General features: G+C 40.5%; 2 protein-coding genes across 3 annotated transcripts in view; both read right to left on the bottom strand.

Moving 5' to 3' along the window:
* Positions 1–20,816, bottom strand: part of LOC130905055 (homeobox protein Hox-C6a) — a 63,639-nt gene that overhangs the window by 5,437 nt on the left and 37,386 nt on the right. For both annotated transcript variants that reach the window (XM_057818064.1, XM_057818072.1), the window contains 2 exons: positions 10,961–11,129; positions 10,616–10,741 (listed from right to left, as the gene is read on the bottom strand). The gene's annotated coding sequence lies outside the window, so the exon portion shown is untranslated. The remainder of the gene's footprint in view (positions 1–10,615; positions 10,742–10,960; positions 11,130–20,816) is intronic.
* Positions 17,144–19,114, bottom strand: hoxc4a (homeobox C4a). Its single transcript, XM_057818109.1, has 2 exons — positions 18,613–19,114; positions 17,144–18,114 (listed from the first exon to the last, which is right to left on the bottom strand). The coding sequence occupies exons 1-2, from the start codon at positions 19,073–19,075 to the stop codon at positions 17,750–17,752; spliced, it is 828 nt and encodes a 275-aa protein (XP_057674092.1). The 5' UTR covers positions 19,076–19,114; the 3' UTR covers positions 17,144–17,749.

Below are 20,816 nucleotides of genomic sequence, written 5' to 3'. Positions count from 1 at the left end.
TGTATATTTATTTAGCATGTTGTTCTCTATTGTATTTTTATATTAAATTGCCTTTCAAGATGACATGTCTGTTCTATGTGTTGGATTTTATCAAGTAAATTTCCCCCAAAAATTCGACTTATACTCCGGTGCGACTTGTATATGTTTTTTTTCTCTTCGTTGGGCATTTTATGGCTGGATCGACTTATACTCAGGAGCGACTTGTAGTCCGAAAAATACGGTAATCACATTAAAATATTTGACCCATTTAACACAAGCGCGAAATGACCCGCTCATGCATCCCATAATCCCACTGTTACATCCCACGGACGGCTCGCTAAGGGCGCACCATAAAACGAGCCACACACACAAGTTGCAAGTGGACACGAATTTATTCACACAAGTCGAACTTGCAATGAACAAAATATACAAAATGCGGAAGATGCTGGCGTCAGCGTAAGCCCAGGCCAAAACAACAAACAAAATGAAACTGCACTTAAACTCCACCGGCTAAGTAAACCCTGATCATAAATAGGAAATTTTTTTAAAAAAGACGGCAGTTTACGCCTACTGCTGCGGTGCTCTTATTTATCGTGGTGAACAAAAACAATCCAATAACGAATGAACACAAAAGACCTCACCGAAAAAGCGGAAGTGTAACAAAGTAGCAATCGAATGCACAGGTGAATGAATGGCGAGCAAACAGCTGGCGAGGAGAGGAGGTACGCGGCACGTATGCTGTCAAATGCAAACTCTCAGAGTGTTGACAGCAGCGAGGAAGTTGGCACCCTTCCTCGGGTGGCCTATCAGCGGCGGCGACGTTGTCTTCCCATCCGGCGTCAATCAGAGTACGTCACGTTGGGAGGGGAGGCAGCCAGCTGGCGGACGCGACGATCAGCTGACTGACAGTCCCAAAAAAGATAACAATTAAACCACCAGGGCTGTCGCACCACTCAGAAGTGCAGTGAGCAGCGTGGGTAACGGTTAAATGTTATCATGGAAGAAAAGCAGGTTGGCCCTCTGGGTGAGGAATTCAAGTTAAAAAAGAATATAGATGGAACAGAAAATCTTCTTCTCTGAAAATGTAAATAAGTTAGTTTGCCTCAGTGACTGGCTAGAGGATGAGTAGAGAAGAGGGCCATATTTATGTGTACCCTACACACACTTTGCAGACATTATAAATAATACTTTTTTTGTTACTGTTCTAAGGCTCTGTTGTGTGTTTGTTTTTGCAGTGAAAAAGAAAATGTATTCAACAGAAAGAATGTTAATGTTAATGCCATCTTGAAAGAGGTAGAGGTACAGTGGGGCAAATAAACATTTAGTCAACCACTAATTGTGCAAGTTCTCCCACTTGAAAATATTAGAGAGGCATGTAATTGTCAACATGGGTAAACCTCAACCATGAGAGACAGAATGTGGAAAAAAAAAAAAAAATCACATTGTTTGATTTTTAAAGAATTTTTTTTTTTTTTTTGCAAGTCATGGTGGAAAATAAGTATTTGGTCTATACCAAAAGTTCATCTCAATACTTTGTTATGTACCGTTTGTTGGCAATAACGAAGGCCAAACGCTTTCTGTAACTCTTCGCAAGCTTTTCACACACTGTTGCTGGTATTTTGGCACATTCCTCCATACAGATCTCCTCTAGAGCAGCGATGTTTTGGGGCTGTCGTTAGGCAACGCGGACTTTCAACTCCCTCCTCACCCCGTGGCATCAAAATGATAACAAGAACGGGGAGCCAAAATCCCAGAACCACACGGGGGACCTAGTGAATGACCTACAGAGAGCTGGGACCACAATAAGAAAGGCTACTATAAGTAACACAATGCGTCACCAGGGACTCAAATCCTGCACTGCCAGACGTGTCCCCCTGCTGAAGAAAGTACACGTCCAGGCCCGTCTGCAGTTCGCTAGAGAGCATTTAGATGATCCAGAAGAGGACTGGGAGAATGTGTTATGGTCAGATGAAACCAAAATATAATTTTTTGGTAGAAACACAGGTTCTCTTGTTTGTAGGGAAAATAATACTGAATTGCACCATACCCATTGTGAAGCATGGGGGTGGAAACATCATGCTTTGGGGCTGTTTTTCTGCAAAGGGACCAGGACGACTGATCTGTGTAGAGGAAAGAATGAATGGGGCCATGTATCGAGAGATTTGGAGTGAAAATCTCCTTCCATCAGCAAGGGCATTGAAGATGAGACGTGGCTGGGTCTTTCAGCATGACAATGACCCCAAACACACAGCCAGGGCAACAAAGGAGTGGCTTTGTAAGAAGCATTTCAAGGTCCTGGAGTGGCCTAGCCAGTCTCCAAATCTCAACCCCATAGAAAATCTGCGGAGGGAGTTGAAAATCCGTGTTGCCCAATGACAGCCACAAAACATCACTGCTCTAGAGGATGCATGGAGGAATGGGCCAAAATACCAGCAACAGTGTGTGAAAAGCTTGTGAAGAGTTACCGAAGACGTTTGGCCTCTGTTATTGCCAACAAAGGGTACATAACAAAGTACTGAGATGAACTTTTGGTATTGACCAAATACTTATTTTCCACCATGATTTGCGAATAAATTATTTAAAAATCAAACAATGTGATTTTCTGTTTTTTTTTTCACATTCTGTCTCTCATGGGCTACGTTCATACTACAGGTCTTAATGCACGAATCTGATTTTTTGTCATATCCGTTTTTTTGGCGTACCCGTTCAGACTGCCTTTATCCATTGAGACCGTCCAAGTATTACGCATGCGCACTAATTCGCAGTCCGACACGCGCTAAGCAAGAAGACCCGCACAGACGTCATTCCAGGGATATCATATTTTGCTTTTCAAAAGGTGGACACAAATAACAGACATAAATAATCCCCGTTTAGGCTTATATTCAAAGTTTATATGGATCGATAGCATGCACGCACTGTCCATGCACGTCAAACACACATACGGGCAGTTTGTCCCGACTCTCGGCCGTGGAGGCAATGTTGAAATATTGCTCACTTGGAACAGAGAGAAAACTGAGCATTCTCAGGCTTATCCTCAACCCATTTTTATTTTTTATGACTGTTGTCAAGCTCAGCACTTCCTCAAAAGCAGTGTTCACTGCAAGCTAGGCGCTAATAACGCACAGGTGCATCGCTACGGTAACGACTCTCTCGCTATTTGATGACGTAATTGCTGCATTAAATCCGATTTGCGGGACTGGACAGTACAGACCGCTGCGACAGTCTGGAAAAATGTGGCCCAGATCGGATTTAGACCACATACGAAAGTGACCCAGATCGGATTTGAAATGGTCCCGTTCTATGCGACTTGTCACGTTCAGACCGTCAAGTTAATGCCTCACTCGAGTCAGAAAAACACGAAAAAATCGGATTCGTGCATTAAGACCTGAAGTATGAACGTAGCCATGGTTGAGGTTTAACCATGTTGAGAATTACAGGCCTCTCAAATATTTTCAAGTGGGAGAACTTGCACAATTAGTGGTTGACCAAATACTTATTTGCCCCACTGTAGGTACCACCGAGCGTTTAAGCAGACCCCACCGGCAAACAGGAGACACTCGACTATTTGTCAAACATATGTGAATGGTTCAGAAGACCACTCCGACTGTGTTTGTAACCAGGGAGTTACCATATACAGTGAGGAGCAGAAGTATTTGCACCCGTTGTGATTTTGCAAGTTTACCCACTTAGAAAATAGGTAGAGGTCTGAAATTTCAATCATTGATGCATTTCCACTCATAGAGACATACAGGTAATCTGGAAAAAAAAATCCAGAAGTCACATTATATGATTTTTTTTTTTAAATAAATAATTTATTTGTAATTTACTGTGATTCATAAGTATTTGTACCCCTGAGAATCAGCAATAATTATGACACTCAAAGAATTGTCAGTCTACCTTAAAAAAAAGTCCACATTTACCCCATAAGTAACCACCCACCACCCGTTTGAGCTCATTACTGTCACGTGTGCACCCCACAGTCAGTCATAATCCAACTGTTACCATGGGCAAGACCAGAGAGCTTTCGAAAGACACCAGAGAAAAAAAAATGTTGAGCTCCACAAAGCTGGAAAAGGCTAAGGGACAATTGGAAAGCAGCTTGGTGAGAATAAATCAACAGTTGCAGCAATTGTTAGAAAATGGAAAAGGCTAAACATGACTGATAATCTACCTCAGACTGGGGCTCCATGTAAAATCTCTCCTCATGGTACATCGCTCATGATGAGAAAAGTGAAGGCTCAGCCTATAACTACATGGCAGGATGTGGTCAATGACCTTAAGAGAGCTGGGCGCACAGTTTCAAAGGCTACTGTCAGTAGAACAATACGGTGCAATGGTTTAAAATCATGCATTGCTCAAAGGATTCCCCTGTTGAAGCCAGTACATGTAATGGCCCGTCTCAAGTTTGCCAGGGACCACCTGAATGATGCAGAGGGGTCGTGGGAGAAAGTCATGTAGTCATTGAGACCAAAGTAGAACTTTTTGGTGCAAATTTTACTCATCGTGTGTGGAGAAAAAAGAAGAACGAGTACAATCCCAAGAACACCATCCCCACTGGGAAGCATGGGGGTGGAAACCTCATGCTTTGGGGCTGCTTTCGACAAAAAGGGCCAGGAAGACTTTATTATATAAAGCAGAGGATGAATGGTGAAATGTATCGTCAGATCGGAAAAATAATATGAGATACTTTATCACCCCAGTCGAAAACCGACATCTGAGTAAAAGAGACGCCTGCTTGAGAGACTGTGGAACAAATGGAGCGGACCTCTCACGTATATTTTGGAAATGCAATGTTATTAGACCCTACTGGACTGAAATTCATGCACATTTAGAGAACATTTTCGGGCAACATATCCCTTTTAAATGCGAATGTATCTGGGTGATTTGAAGCTGGAAAATTGGAACGCCAGTGATGAAAAAAACTTTTTACTAGCAGCGATTAAGAAATCTATTACAAGGAGATGGCTTAAAAAAAGAATCACCTACTATTGAGGAATGGATAGATATTGTACATGAAATCTACATCACGGAGAAGCTATCATTTTCACTTAAACTTGAGATTGATACATTTTATTTGTTATGGTCCAAATGGACAGAGCACGTGAAACCAATTAGAATGGACTTCAGTTGACGCTCAAATAGAAAGTACAGTGCCTTGCAAAAGTATTCGGCCCCCTTGAACCTTGCAACCTTTCGCCACATTTCAGGCTTCAAACATAAAGATATAAAATTTTAATTTTTTGTCAAGAATCAACAACAAGTGGGACACAATCGTGAAGTGGAACAAAATTTATTGGATAATTTAAACTTTTTCAACAAATAAAAAACTGAAAAGTGGGGCGTGCAATATTATTCGGCCCCCTTGCGTTAATACTTTGTAGCGCCACCTTTTGCTCCAATTACAGCTGCAAGTCGCTTGGGGTATGTTTCTATCAGTTTTGCACATCGAGAGACTGACATTCTTGCCCATTCTTCCTTGCAAAACAGCTCGAGCTCAGTGAGGTTGGATGGAGAGTGATTGTGAACAGCAGTCTTCATCTCTTTCCACAGATTCTCGATTGGATTCAGGTCTGGACTTTGACTTGGCCATTCTAACACCTGGATACGTTTATTTTTTAACCATTCCATTGTAGATTTGGCTTTATGTTTTGGATCATTGTCCTGTTGGAAGATAAATCTCCTTCCCAGTCTCAGGTCTTGTGCAGATACCAACAGGTTTTCTTCCAGAATGTTCCTGTATTTGGCTGCATCCATCTTCCCGTCAATTTTAACCATCTTCCCTGTCCCTGCTGAAGAAAAGCAGGCCCAAACCATGATGCTGCCACCACCATGTTTGACAGTGGGGATGGTGTGTTCAGGGTGATGAGCTGTGTTGCTTTTACGCCAAACATATCGTTTTGCATTGTGGCCAAAAAGTTCAATTTTGGTTTCATCTGACCAGAGCACCTTCTTCCACATGTTTGGTGTGTCTCCAAGGTGGCTTGTGGCGAGACTTTTTATGGATATCTTTGATAAATGGCTTTCTTCTTGCCACTCTTCCATAAAGGCCAGATTTGTGCAGTGTACGACTGATTGTTGTCCTATGGACACACTCTCCCACCTCAGCTGTAGATCTCTACAGTTCATCCAGAGTGATCATGGGCCTCTTGGCTGCATCTCTGATCAGTTTTCTCCTTGTTTGAGAAGAAAGTTTGGAAGGACGGCCGGGTCTTGGTAGATTTGCAGTGGTCTGATGCTCCTTCCATTTCAATATGATGGCTTGCACAGTGCTCCTTGAGATGTTTAAAGCTTGGGAAATCTTTTTGTATCCAAATCCGGCTTTAAACTTCTCCACAACAGTATCTCGGACCTGCCTGGTGTGTTCCTTGGTTTTCATAATGCTCTCTGAACTTTAAACAGAACCCTGAGACTATCACAGAGCAGGTGCATTTACTTACAAAGTATTAACGCAAGGGGGCCGAATAATATTGCACGCCCCATTTTTCAGTTATTTATTTGTTGAAAAAGTTTAAATTATCCAATAAATTTTGTTCCACTTCACGATTGTGTCCCACTTGTTGTTGATTCTTGACAAAAAATTAAAATGTTATATCTTTATGTTTGAAGCCTGAAATGTGGCGAAAGGTTGCAAGGTTCAAAGGGGCCGAATACTTTTGCAAGGCACTGTATGTTGCGTGAGTGTGCTCACAAATGTTTTAAGTTGCTGTGCATTATTTTTATTTATCTTTTTTTCTAGATTTTTTTTTTTCTGTGTTTTCTTTAAAAAAAAAAAAAAATGTAAGGAATCGAGAAATGGACTATATTTACTCATCACTGTAAGTACAACGTACAGTGGGGCAAATAAGTATTTAGTCAACCACTAATTGTGCAAGTTCTCTCACTAGAAAATATTAGAGAGGCCTGTAATTGTCAACATGGTTTAACCTCAACCATGACAGACAGAATGTGGAAAAACAACCAGAAAATTGCATTGTTTGATTATTTAAAGAATTTATTTGCAAATTTATTTTTTAAAGAATTTTTTTTTTTTTTTTTTGCAAGTCATGGTGGAAAATAAGTATTTGGTCTATACCAAAAGTTCATCTCAATACTTTGTTATGTACCCTTTGTTGGCAATAACGGAGGCCAAACGTTTTCTGTAACTCTTCACAAGCTTTTCACACACTGTTGCTGGTATTTTGGCCCATTCCTCCATGCAGATCTCCTCTAGAGCAGTGATGTGTTGGGGCTGTCGTTGGGCAACATGGACTTTTAACTCCCTCCACAATTTTCTATGGGGTTGAGATCTGGAGACTGGCTAGGCCACTCCAGGACCTTGAAATGCTTCTTACGAAGCCACTCCTTTGTTGCCCTGGCTGTGTGTTTGGGATCATTGTCATGCTGAAAGACCCAGCCACGTCTCATCTTCAATGCCCTTGCTGATGGAAGGAGATTTTCACTCAAAATCTCTTGATACATGGCCCCATTCATTCTTTCCTTTACACAGATCAGTCGTCCTGGTCCCTTTGCAGAAAAACAGCCCCAAAGCATGAAGTTTCCACCCCCATGCTTCACAGTGGTTATGGTGTTCTTCGGATGCAATTCAGTATTCTTTCTCCTCCAAACACGAGAACCTGTGTTTCTACCAAAAAATTCTATTTTGGTTTCATCTGACCCTAACACATTCTCCCAGTCCTCTTCTGGATCATCCAAATGCTCTCTAGCGAACCGCAGACGGGCCTGGACGTGTACTGGCTTCAGCAGAGGGACACGTCTGGCAGTGCAGGATTTGAGTCCCCGGCGGTGCATTGTGTTATTGATAGTAGCCTTTATTATTGTGGTCCCAGCTCTCTGTAGGTCATTCACTAGGTCCCCCGTGTGGTTCTGGGATTTTGGCTCACCGTTCTTGTTATCATTTTGATGCCACGGGGTGAGATCTTGCATGGAGCCCCAGATAGAGGGAGATTATCACTGGTCTTGTATGTCTTTCATTTCCTAATAATTGCTCCCACAGTTGATTTCTTTACACCAAGCGTTTTACCTATTGTAGTGGAGTTTGGAGTGTGACTGACCGGGGTTGTGGACAGGTGTCTTTTATACCGATAATGAGTTAAAACAGGTGTCATTAATACAGGTAATGAGTGGAGCCTCGTTAGACCTCGTTAGAAGAACTTAGACCTCTTTGACGGCCAGAAATCTTGCTTGTTTGTAGGTGACCAAATACTTATTTTCCACTCTAAGTTGGAAATAAATTCTTTAAAAATCAAACAATGTGATTTTCTGTTTTTTTTTTCACATTCTGTCTCTCATGGTTGAGGTTTACCCATGTTGACAATTACAGGCCTCTCTAATCTTTTCAAGTAGGAGAACTTGCACAGTTGGTGGCTGACTAATTACTTATTTGCCCCACTGTATATTATTTGTGAGAATCGAGAAAAAAAAATGTATTGTCTGATTTTGAGCCACAACTTCCTTCCATCAGTCAGAGACTTGAAGATGACTTGTGGCTGGATCTTTCAACATGACAATGATCAGAAGCACACAGCCAAGCTGACCAAAGAGAAGCTGCGTAAAAAGCATATTAAGATTCTGGAATGGCCAAGCCAGTTTCCAGACCTCAATCCAATAGACATCTTTGGATGGAGCTGAAACTTCGTGTTTCTCAACGACAGCCCCGAAACCTGACAGATCTAGAGAAAATTTGTGTAGAGGATTGGGCCAAAATCCCTGTTTCCACATGTGAAAACCTGGTGAAGAACTACAAAAAGCGTTTGACCTCTGTAATTGCAGACAAAGGCTTCTGCACTAAATATAAGCAATGTTTTTTTCTGGGGTACAAATACTTATGAACCCCAGTAAATTACAAATAAATTATTTTAAAAATCATGCAGTGTGATTTCTGGACTTTTTTAAGATTATGTCTCTACGAGTGGAAATGCATCTATGATTGAAATTTCAGACGTCTACCTATAAGTGGGTGAACTCGCAAAATCACAAGGGGTGCATTACTTCGGCTCCTCACTGCAGTATGATTAAAAGCTCATGAAATAAAAATTTACATGTGAACACCCTCCTCCCCCGCCCCTTTAAATTCTGCATTAATTGATGAAAAAATGTGGTTGCATCTTCATCAAATCCACAAGAAATAGCAGAATCTGGGTAAAATAACACAATGCAAAATAGACATGTTTTCATACCTGTTTTGAAAATAACATGCAAACATTCAAAAGTGAATGAAGCCTTGGAATCAATAATCTTTATCAGCAATAACCCAACCAAGCTTTAAGGATGGATTTTGGTCCTGTTCCGGGGGCTGGAGGCTAGCCTACCGACAACCAATCACGCACACACTCATACTGTACATAAGTACAATTTAAAGTGTTCAGTAAATCTATCATGAATGTTTTTGGGACTTGGGAGGAAATTGGAGTCCCCTAAGAAAACCCAAGCAGGCAAAGGGAGAAGATGTAAACTCCACACAAGAAGGTCGGCGCCCTCACTTGAACCATTGATTTTAGAACTGTGAAGTGGACGTGGTCACCTCTCTTGTACCGTATCACACTTTTTAAAAATTATTTTTGAAAATTCATGGTTAATTAATCTTTACAAGTGTAAAGTTGCCCAACTCTTGTTTCTTATGAGGCTTAAATTTGAATTATGTAAGGTAAGCAAATTGGTCCACTTCTGCATTAATAGGTCTATTTAAAACCTAAAATATATGATTATTTTTGCATTTTAAAAAAAAGACTATGCTATTGTTAACGTGTTAACTATGTTAACTATGTTACTGCTATTAGTCGCAATTGAAAATTTTAATCGCTTCACAGCACTAATTTAAATGTAATTCATAATTTGTATTCATTGGTTTTATATTCACACAATAAAATTACAAAACAAATATGAAAATTTAATTTGTAGAGATGATCGTAAGTAAAGTAAGTAGAGGTACCACTGTACTTGTACACCATCAACAAATTCCGGTGCGTAGGAAGTGGAAGGAGCATCATAAAGGATTGTACACACCCCAGCTTCCACCTGTTCGATCTGTTGCCCTCTGTCAGGCGCTACAGAGCCATACCAGCCAAAACAAATTAACTGAGACAGTTTCTTTCCAAGAGCTGTTACCATACTCAACTCAAGTTTGCACTGAAATGTGACTATCATTGCACTGCTAATGCAATGATATTGTCACACGCATCTCACCAAGTAATATTTCCTCAAACACCTGTCTCAATCTGGATACTACATGTGCAATATTTGCACTGTTATATTATAGCATTCTTTCACTGTTTCATCAATATCTATATCAAGCCAGCCATCTGCCTCCTACTCTGAGCGCTGTAAACTGTAATATACGTACTGTTATATTATTTCAGCCTCACTACTTGTTACCAGTCACTTATTCACTTAATTCCCAATCTGGATACCCCGTAACTTGTGATTTTATATTACCCTTATTGTACTTTTGCTTTATGTGGTGCATTATTCTATCATAACATGTAATAATGTAATTTCATATAAGTAGATATCTTCAAACAGATAGAAAAATGAAATTAAAAAACAACTTCCGCCTTGACGATGTCACAATTCCAGCTCATGTTCAGTACTTTTGTAAATATGGAAAAGTTGGCCACAGGACCAAAATATATATATTTACCAAATTGCGTCAACACGCTGGTCTGTGGGTTCATGCAGGCGAATGTCGCTCGTGATTGGCTAGAAGGCAGCAAAATGAACTTCTCAATCTTGAGCTCCAAATCCGGAAACCATCCAACAAAAGATTCTAGTAGGAAGTGACAAAATAAGAGTGGCTTAAATTAACTCCTTTCTTGTATTCAGAGCCCACTTATGGCTGGGCTCCAATAGTGGTCCATAAGCAGAGGAAGGGGGAGTAAGTGCCCAGAAACAAAAGCCACAAAAAATGAAAATAAAAATGTATATGAGCACACGTAAAGCAGACAGGCAGCTGAAATGACCACGTGGAAATTGAAAAAATATTTACCAGGAGGTAGCCCGGGTCACGTGGTTGTCAGCCGTCCAATGGCTGAGCGGTGGAGGACCAAACTCATCTTCTGCCGACTTGACTCATGTGCTTCTTTTTTCCGGACAACGTGGTCACCATAAGAACAGTAGCAGCAGCAGCAGCGGCGGCAGCAACAGTCTTTGTTCATCTGGTATTTTTTTAAACGCAGAAAAGGGATGGAGGGCAAATTAAGGGACAGAATGAGCGGAGAGTGCGTGCGGGAAAGCTGGAGGAGTGACGTCAGCGTAAAATGGCAGAGAGGAGAAACAAACGGTTTAGTGTTCGATTGTAGTGACTGACGTGTTGGTTTATTAAAGGGAGATGTGTTAAGATGCACAGCTTCACCATTCATTTCGGTGGTATGTTTGTTTTCTGTTCATTTTTTTAATTATTCCAACCTGTCGTCATAGATTGAAAGGTCGGGCTATTTGCTGATAGCGCTGTATCTCTAAAAAGGAAACATTTTGGATTGCATACAATCTCTTGGTTAGGGTATTGATTCATTTTAATACATTTTTAAAAATGACAGTGTTAAAGATACCCTTCTTTGAGTTCACTCCTAAAATGAAAATAATTATTTCAAATAATTAATAAATATAAATTAAAATCATTTTAAAAGGTTGGATTCAGCTGTATTTATTGATTTTGTTTGTTTGTTTATTTGTTTATTTTCTGTTTCGAAACACTCACATGGAACGGCCAAATCTGATTTCAATAGGCTTGCCTGGGAGTGGCCAACAAAGGCTTGACTGTTGAGTGCGCAAGACAAAGGAGTGAATCACCGCGGACCTAATGTTCAGTATAATAAAATAAAGTCCCTTTAAATGTTGGTCGGTTGTATTTTGTTTTCATTTTTGTGGAAACACATAAAAGAAAAATATTATACAGTAATTTATAAATAGCACAAACACTGCCCCCCAAAAAACATTTGGTTAAGAGGAAGAAATTGTGTGTCAAATGGTTAATTAATGATTATATAGATTCCATCTAGTAATATAAAAACAAATTAATTAAGTAGTTCTTCATTTGAACCATTAACGAATCATATTTTACCAAACAGTTAACGGTCCACATATTTTCATTGTTAGGAATCTGATCAAAACCTATGCATTTGTTTTAAAACGGCAACCACTAATAATCTTGATCAGATGTTAATGTAAATAGGAATAATAATTTGAAACACCATATTTTTGGACACAATTTAAAATGAAAACTTCAATCTGCGCAGTTCACAGTATAAAATAAGGTTCCTGCGTTGACTGTTAATGTGGTCGTTGCTCCTGTTCCTCAGTATTGGAAAGAGGGACTGAGGTGTTCGATTGGGGGCGGGGATAATTAAATTGCCAGTGTTTCCCTTCTACCTCACGCGCACCCTTGAACACGCGCTCTGCATTGGAGTTCGAAGGTGTGATATACAAGCTGAGCGAGGCCATCATTTAGCTCCCGCGTCTGCACGAGCATTCTCCGTGAACTCTGTTTGAACCGTCTCAGTGGCAATAAATCAGTTTTTCACCTCACGCAGGCGCACACGTACCCAAGTACCAAAGCGCGCGGGTTCTCTGTCACCACCTACAACTTCTCTTTACACCCCTTCTGGTCTCTCTTGATTACAACAAGCAAGCAAGTTCCAATAAAGGTTTATTTGAAAGACAACTTGGAGCAAATGAAGCTTGCAACTTTGCATCTGAAATCTTGACTCTTATCATTTATTGTGTTGTGTTCTCATACACAGAGTAACCGTGAGTGTACGCATGCGCAAGTTGGGGCTGTGCAGGCAGTCTGGACGGATAAGATGAGACCGGGGTACTGAGTGGGGGAGGCGTTAATGGGCAGAGAGGATGCTGCGGCTTAAAACGCTGCATACAAATGGCGCTGTCCTGGCACACACGCAAGATTTATGGTTCCGATGCCCAATATTGCTGTAAACAATGCAGGGCCAAATGAAGGGCCTGCCGTTTGCACAAAACACAAGTCTTGACTTGTGCTAGCAGGCTTTTAAATTTGGGGCTGAAGTGCCATGCACTGCATATGTGCATAGTAATTTGGTTTAAGTCCGAAAAGTGAGGTATAAATATATAATATAGTATTACTGCATTGCACTAGCTTTTCCTAATATTTTGGCCACCTGAGGATAAAGACATGTAGTGCAGTTTATTGGAAACAGTATACAAAGGCAATACATAGGGGAAATTATGAACAAATAATTTTAAATATATATGTATAAAACAAACCGACTTATCAGCACTGTATCCTTTTCAAGAATTTGGGGGCTCTCACGATAACCAATTAAAGAACTCTAGTATGCAAAAAAAAAAAAAAATGTATTCACCAATGTTTGGTTTTCACATGTGCGTGTGCATGAGACAAGCATCATCCACAACATTGTCCAACTTCACTGCATCATTTCGAGAACTGTTTCTAATATTTTTGGTCCCCATTTAGCAACAAAGGATGTCAAAATATTAAATACACAGCATTTGTCAGCGTATACAACAACCACCATAAATTGACCTACAAATGAACACATTGTACATTGTACATTGCACTGTTCATTTTTAAACTGCAAAATCCACTTTTGACCCATGTAGGTCACCGTCGTTGTTATTGTCGTCGCCAGTGTTGTTGTTGTTATGGGGTCATTAAATTAAGCATTCAAAGTGAAGATGCTAACAAAATGCTGATTTTGCCCCTTGCAAGCGTCACAAAGGCAACTCAAACGTGCACTTGCTTCGTGCTTTATTTATTTATTTATTTATTTATTTATTTATTTATTTATTTATTTATTTAATCAAACGTGCACTTGCTTCATGCTTCATGCTTTATTTTATTTTATTTTATTTTATTTTATTTTATTTTATTTTATTTTATTTTATTTTATTTTATTTTATTTTAAAGAACAATTTTGAGTGATTTTTTTCCCCGCTGCATGTTTGATGTTGTGTTCGAGTACTTTTGGTCTACCTTACAGTCGCGGCGATTGGTTGCAAATCAATTGGATGAAGGCGTTTTGGAATGCGTTGTTTGTCAATGAATTGAGTCCAAAATGGACGTGGTGCATCTGCTGCCCGCAAAAGGAGATTTATACACATTTGTGACGACACGGCATGGAGGTGGTCAATGCACAGACAAGTCAGCAGCGTGACCCTAGTTTCAACTCGCAGCTATTATGCAGCTGCCACGACTGCACACAATAACAATGATGCACCTCTCATCAGCGGGCAAAGTGACTGCACAAGATACTCACCTGAGAGGACAACGTTTGTTTTGTGTGCGAATAAAAACATTTCCTGTCGATTTTTTTTCTCTCTCTCATTGGAAGATTTCGATAACTGTTAGTGTAAATACATTTTTTTCTGCATCTTCAAAGATTGGGTCCCGAGGCCCGAGGCAAGCATAAATCAGAGCGAGTGTGCCATGCTGCGATTGGAGATGAAAATCCCGAGTGATTCTACAATCACAAGAAGACAAACATACACATTAAAAAAATAAAAATAAAAAAAAACTCGAGCTAACCAGATCTTTAGGAACAGTGAAGTTGAAACGAGTTGCACATCACAGATTTCCTCTTTAAATACAACAACATATAATCGCCAAGGAATACAATAAAGAGGAGAAGCTTGTGTTACAAATTCAGAAAGTTTCATTTCTTTCAACGCATTTTTAGGATATCAATAGAGGAACGATGAAGAAATATAGGGTAAAATATAACCTTTATTGCCAAATGTATCACATTTGATACATCTAAAATGTTATGATTTTGAGAGTAATTCAGAATTTTGACATTTCTTTTTGAAAAAAAAATGATGGATGCAAGTCAACACATGCATCTGCAGATTCCATGTGGGGAAAAAAAACAGGGTTATAGATATTAGAGCGCTTATTACACATATTCATTTTGACATTTCCTTTTACAAATTTGAAAAAAAAAAAAGGTTTCATTAGGACCTTATTTTTCAAATTTTGGGATTCTCTGATAATTGCTTCATGTTGCAGGTCTTAAGGGATAAGATTTTAAACATTCCAAAACTGTGATATTATTTTTGATCCATTAGAATGGTGGTCTTGGCCAAATAGGGAGGTAATAGTTTTGTGCATGTATGTACCCTACAGCAGTTAGGAATATTTGGATTTTCTGTTTTTATTTTTTATGTGAGAGGGGTGTATGCTGTTATATGCTATTATTCTTTTATTTTTTTCAATGTGCTCTGCACATGTGCTCAGTACTTTTATGTGCTCTGCAGTATTTATTCCTAAAAAATGGTTTGAAAATATACGAATACTTAATTTGTTGTTTTTTTCAAGATATGTAAACTGATTTATGAAGTATTATCATACTTATACAATTGTTTGATTGCTGATAAAATAAATAATCATTTTGAACCTGACGTTAGTGCACCCCCCAACCCCAATTCTATAGTGATCTTTTTAAAGCTGGTTAAAATGATCAAACGTGATCATTCTGATCTTTTAACAATATATTTTACGTTAATATATGATGTGATAAAATTTACCTCCCTATATGCAATTGTGGAATGTCTTTTCATTCATTTTCAGAGATTCAATTCACAGCTGTGTAACTAAACTGCATTTCAATTATTTGTTTAATAATAACAAAAATAATAATGATAATAGTAGTAGCAGTAGTAATAAGGCTAAGTATTTAAAAAGCTTTCCGATTCAAGAATCATGATGAGGAAGTTAAAACGTAACGTCGTAATATTTATTTATGTATGTATTTATTAATGTATTTATTTATTTTATGGCAGCAAGCTTTCTTCACGAAAGTTGCCCCCCCCCCCCCCAACAGCAAAATTCACAACTAGGTGGAACTATTTTTATTATTCTACTAAGTGAGTCAAAAAAAAATATGAAGAGCCAAGCTCTAAGTATAAGACGCCCTTGCAGGGAAGGTCACCTCATCAGAAAGCACAAAGAGGCAAGCACATGTACCCATGACCCGCCTGCTGGCCTCCCCACAGCCGCAAAGAGTCCACGAAAATAAAGAAGCCGAGGCCAAGGGGACCACAGCTCGAGTGGGTCATTGGGTGGGATGATAGGCTGAATGGGGGGGTTGACCATCCAGCTTGAAATGAGCCTAATGGGACAGAAAATGTGTCCTCGGTGTGAACTCGGCCTTCTCCCATGCACATCGTCCTTCTAAGCCCTCCAGCCGCCCCAAACTTCAATCAAGCACCTTTTCAGCGTGGCGGCACTGAGGCGACACATGGGTTGAGAAAAAGGGGAGTGGAGGGATGCTGCATGCTGGCTTCATGCAGCAGCGGCAACACAACATTCATTTCTCCAACGTGTCCACTAACATAAAGGCTTCTCCACTCATTTGTCAACCGCGTCTCATCGCTATTCGGTGCCTCAAACCACCCCCAGATGCACTAGTTAATTCTTTTACTCCTAAACCCCCAAGTCACATTTTAGAATATTATATTCTGTAATATTGACAATCAAGCTGTATACCATCCTATATTTTGCACAACACAGTGCTAGATTGATGATGAAGATACATTTTCCCTTTGTGCACTCCAGCCCCCCACCCCTGAGCGGAGAGCATTTTTAAAACTCTATTCATGTCATCAGTATTTCACAAATTAATCACATCTTTATGTGTTCAGCATTTGGTTTGAGTTGATTATATTTATTTGCTGTTGAGTCTGACATCCCAACCCCCCGCAAAAAGCACAACAACAAAAAAACATGTTCGAATATCGATCACGTGGCTATTCTGCATGAACTAACAGTCCTATCCATACTGTCAAATCATGATTTTATTCCCTTCAATTCATGTGAAAGCAGACGTGGTGTGGTCTTTGGAAAAAAAGAATAGCAACTACTCGGTGTTCAAAGGCAAAAGCTATTTTCTCAAATAATGTCGAAGCTCTATATACATAGATCTATATACATTGCAAACGACCTCTATGTTGATTCGCATGCAGCTTTGTGATAAAGTCACACACATACGCACACACACACGATTAAAAAAATAACGACTTTTGAAAGAAAAAAAGCGTGCATGTTTCTCATTTGCTGCACGTTCAAATATTCACACACACTTTCGGAAAACACGAGTCAAATACCCCCCCCCCCCCCCCTCCCAATAAAGTGACGTTCAAACGTATAGAAAACTAGAAGACACTTACTGTTTTATTGACCAATATGATTAGCACAAGTACACTAAACTCCGTTTATTGCATTTCACAATAATCTTTTTTTTCTCTCCGTAAAATGACCTAAACACAACATCAACACCACGAAACCAATCTGAAAATCAAACAAGATCCTTTTTTCGGAAATACACGAGGTAATTGTCACATTTTTATCCTAAACATGTAAGTTCAAGATCAATGGTGTGGTTCATGTTTTTTTTAAATCCTCCCCCAATACCAAAAATAATTATTATCATATTGATTTACTTCCAGTGTTGTTTGAAATAAATAGATTGTGCACTTCACCTAGGAAGCAGGGCAAAAAATGGCCCACAATAATATTTGGATTAAAATTATCTGCATTTTTCCTTCATTCAAAACATAATCAAAACATCAAATGAGATTCAAATAAATTAAACCCTGTATCACGTAGAAAAATGCATCGATTTTCGCAGTAATCCATGCTATATAACATGCATTTCATTTAACGTTGGACTTGGAGGAAACCGCACACGATGGCTACGGGAAAGGAAAATATAGAATCGTTCTATAAATAAGAAGTTCTGTTCCGTTTAGCTGTTTTCTCCCGCCTGCGTCGTCCATGTGTGTTTTATAACCTGGTAATATCGTCGCCGTGCTGTTGCGTCCCGCTCAGTTCATCGGAGGCCCCTGTATTCGTGGCCGAGGAAGGGGCAACAGCGCCGGCCGCGGAACCGGCGCTGGAGCCGGACGAAGACGACGACGAGCGCACTTTAGTGTTGGGCAGCCGGTGGTCCTTTTTCCATTTCATCCTGCGGTTCTGAAACCAGATTTTGATCTGGCGCTCGGACAGGACCAGCGTGTGGGCGATCTCGATGCGCCTCCTCCGAGTCAAATAGCGGTTATAGTGGAACTCCTTCTCCAGTTCCAAGACTTGCTGGCGGGTGTATGCTGTCCGAGACCGCTTGGGCTCCGTCCCATTGTAGCCCGAGTTCACTGGGCGAGGGTGGGGGAGAAGAAGAACAAGGAGAAGGAAGAAGAGGAAAGAAATAAAGGAGGGGTAAACATGGATGTGACTTGAAAGATTTATGGCCACGTTTGGGCTGTTTAAAAGGCAACTTTAGTGTAGTTGTCGGCTTTCACGTGAGGACACTCGCAGCCAACTAAATTCAATTATTCATGCAAGATTACAAAACTGGATTTTTTTTTGTCTTCTTATTCATGTGTCCCTTCGCTCTCTCTCTCCTTGTTCCTGCATGGCGCAATACATAACAGCAGAAGCCACATGGTGATACGGCTGCCCTGAGTATACCTCGGCTATAAAATTTATGGTGGGTGTAATTACCAATGCCGAGTCGTAAATCCGCCTCAATTGTGCCATTTCAAAAGGCTTCCCCACTATCGGAGCAAGGGCTGGCAACGAGATGGGAGTCGGGGGCTGATAAAGAGGGGAGAGGGCGGACATAAACACCGTCACGCGGGGTTTTTGCCTACCAGTGCTGACGTGAATCTTCTTCATCCACGGGTAGACCACGGGCTGCTTGGACGAGGCGGCGCTGTTGGGATGCTCCGGGAGGGCTTGGTTGCAGGCGGAGGCGGCGGCCGGCGGGGTGGCGGGGGACATGGACAGCTGGGGGGTCTCGCATGAAGCAGGCTGGCCCTTGCCCGTGAGCAGGTGCGCCGAGTGGGCTATTCCCGCGTGCCCTCTCGGCGTGTCAGGCTCGGGGATGCTTGCACAGTTGTACTGGCGATCTGCGTGGTAGCTGGCCCGCGGGGGAGCTGGGTACAAGTCCGGGTGGTGATGCTGCGGCTGCGGCTGCTGGTAGCCCGGCTCCCTGGCGCGGCCGTAATATTCGGGACTGTGCTCGGGAATGTAGTTATTTTGCGAGTATTCCTCGCATGGAGGAAATTTCGGATCAATGTAGTTAGACTCCATCAAATACGAGCTCATGATCATTAATTTCTGGAGTGGAAAATAATTTTTCTAGCTTTGTCGTTTTTCTGCTCCATAAAGCCCTCCTACTTGCGAGCAGCCCTGTAAAGTTACTTTTACCACGTGACCCAGTCGGCCAATCGCAGCGAACCTCGTGGTACCCGGATGAGGAACTAGAGGTGTTTAGCATACCTTCAGTCGACATGGTGAACTGCGAGGTTCCTCTCTCTCTTTTCCTTCCCCTCTTCTTTTGCCCTCTCTCACTCTTTCTCTCTCTCTCTCACTCTCTCGCTCCCCCCCCCGCCCCCTCTCTGTGTTTGTCTAAGCAAAGCCATTGATCTTGGCGACAAAACTAGTAGCTTACTTGCTGACAAAGGAGAAAAAATAAAACACAACCATCTCAATTATTCAGGGAGGCAACAACAAGAGCTAACCAAGTAATATAGCCTCCGTAAAATAATAAATGAAGGCATCAACTTCAATAAAACAGATTACGAAACATCGAGGCTCAATTGCTGATGCACCTTGTGTTTTATCCATCTTTGGTTTGAGCACCATTTCCTGCGCATTGATCAGATTTCATTTTGAAAGTGATGCTCCAACTCTCAAAAGCATCAAATGTATTTTTTTCAAATGGCCATCTTTTTGTATTCCCAAATGAATATATTTACACTCTTGCATCCATGTTTCATCACATAGGGTCATATGAGCAGGAGCCTATCCCAAATTACTTCATGCAAAAGATTAACAAAACTTGGACTGGTCGCCATTCAGTTGCTGAGACATACAGCAGAGAGCACAGATGTCAAATTCAAGGCCTTGGGGCCATATGTGGTCCGCCACATAATTTTGAGTGGCCTACGAAAGCAAATCATGAGCATCAAATTCATGTTTACAAACAATGTGGTCATTGTTTTTTTGTTTTTATTGTTTTTTTTGTTGTTGTTGTTTTTGTTTTTTTCCAAAAAAACATTGAGATTTTGCCAACATATTTTTGCTACCAATCACCAATTTTCCAATAAATAAAAGAGTTTTTAAATCATTGATTTTCAGTTTGTCAGTATATTTAACAATTTGAGGTGCTCATACATTTAGGATTTGCAGTCCTGATGTGTCCCGAGACAAGGTTGGACACCCCAGGTGTAGAGGGTTGCCAACCCATTGACCCCTATATGTGTGCAATCTTGTGCTCAAGAACAGACTATCAGAGACCGAGACTCACCCGAGACCAGAACTCTCGAAGACCAAAACAAGATTCAGACCATAAGAATCCATATTATTCATAAAACATATGCATCATCTGTTTTATGTCAATGTTACAGTCATTACGAAGGATGGTGGAAGTTTAGCAATACAGCGATTGATTTTTTTTTTTTTATTAACTGTTTTTTCCTTAAAATACCAGTGGCGTCTTAACAGAAATTCCTGAGTCCTGCCCTATCATGCAGCAATCTGAGACTTTAGCAGGACCGAGACTTTATGAGTTGAAACAGAGGCAGAGACCTACAAAATGTGCTCTCCAGACAATGTCTTGAGCTTTAGAGCACCTGACATCAAAGAGAAACTCACCAGTCAGATGTGGCTCATTTGTTGTTGTGTGAGTCTTGAAAAATATAGATGTAAATTAGCACTTTTTTGTTGCTGCATGCTCTTTTTCTAATCAAATTTGAATTATTAATTATAATTATTATTAGTAATTATAGGATTGCCCCCCCCCCCCCACATCCCTCCAAAAAATTGTGTCTCTAGAATAGGATGTTTAACC

Source organism: Corythoichthys intestinalis, chromosome 2 (genome assembly GCF_030265065.1).
Source record: "Corythoichthys intestinalis isolate RoL2023-P3 chromosome 2, ASM3026506v1, whole genome shotgun sequence".
Taxonomy (NCBI): domain Eukaryota; kingdom Metazoa; phylum Chordata; class Actinopteri; order Syngnathiformes; family Syngnathidae; genus Corythoichthys; species Corythoichthys intestinalis.
The sequence above is the reverse complement of the archived record's forward strand: the minus strand, read 5'-3'. Positions and strand labels throughout refer to the sequence as shown.

Coding starts and splice junctions, on each gene's coding strand:
- hoxc4a (XM_057818109.1), bottom strand. CDS start 19,075: ATGATCATGAGCTCGTATTTGATGGAGTCTAACTACATTGATCCGAAA. Junction 18,115..18,612: donor GAAGATTCACGTCAGCACTG/GTAGGCAAAAAC, acceptor ACCCTCGCCCAG/TGAACTCGGGCTACAATGGG.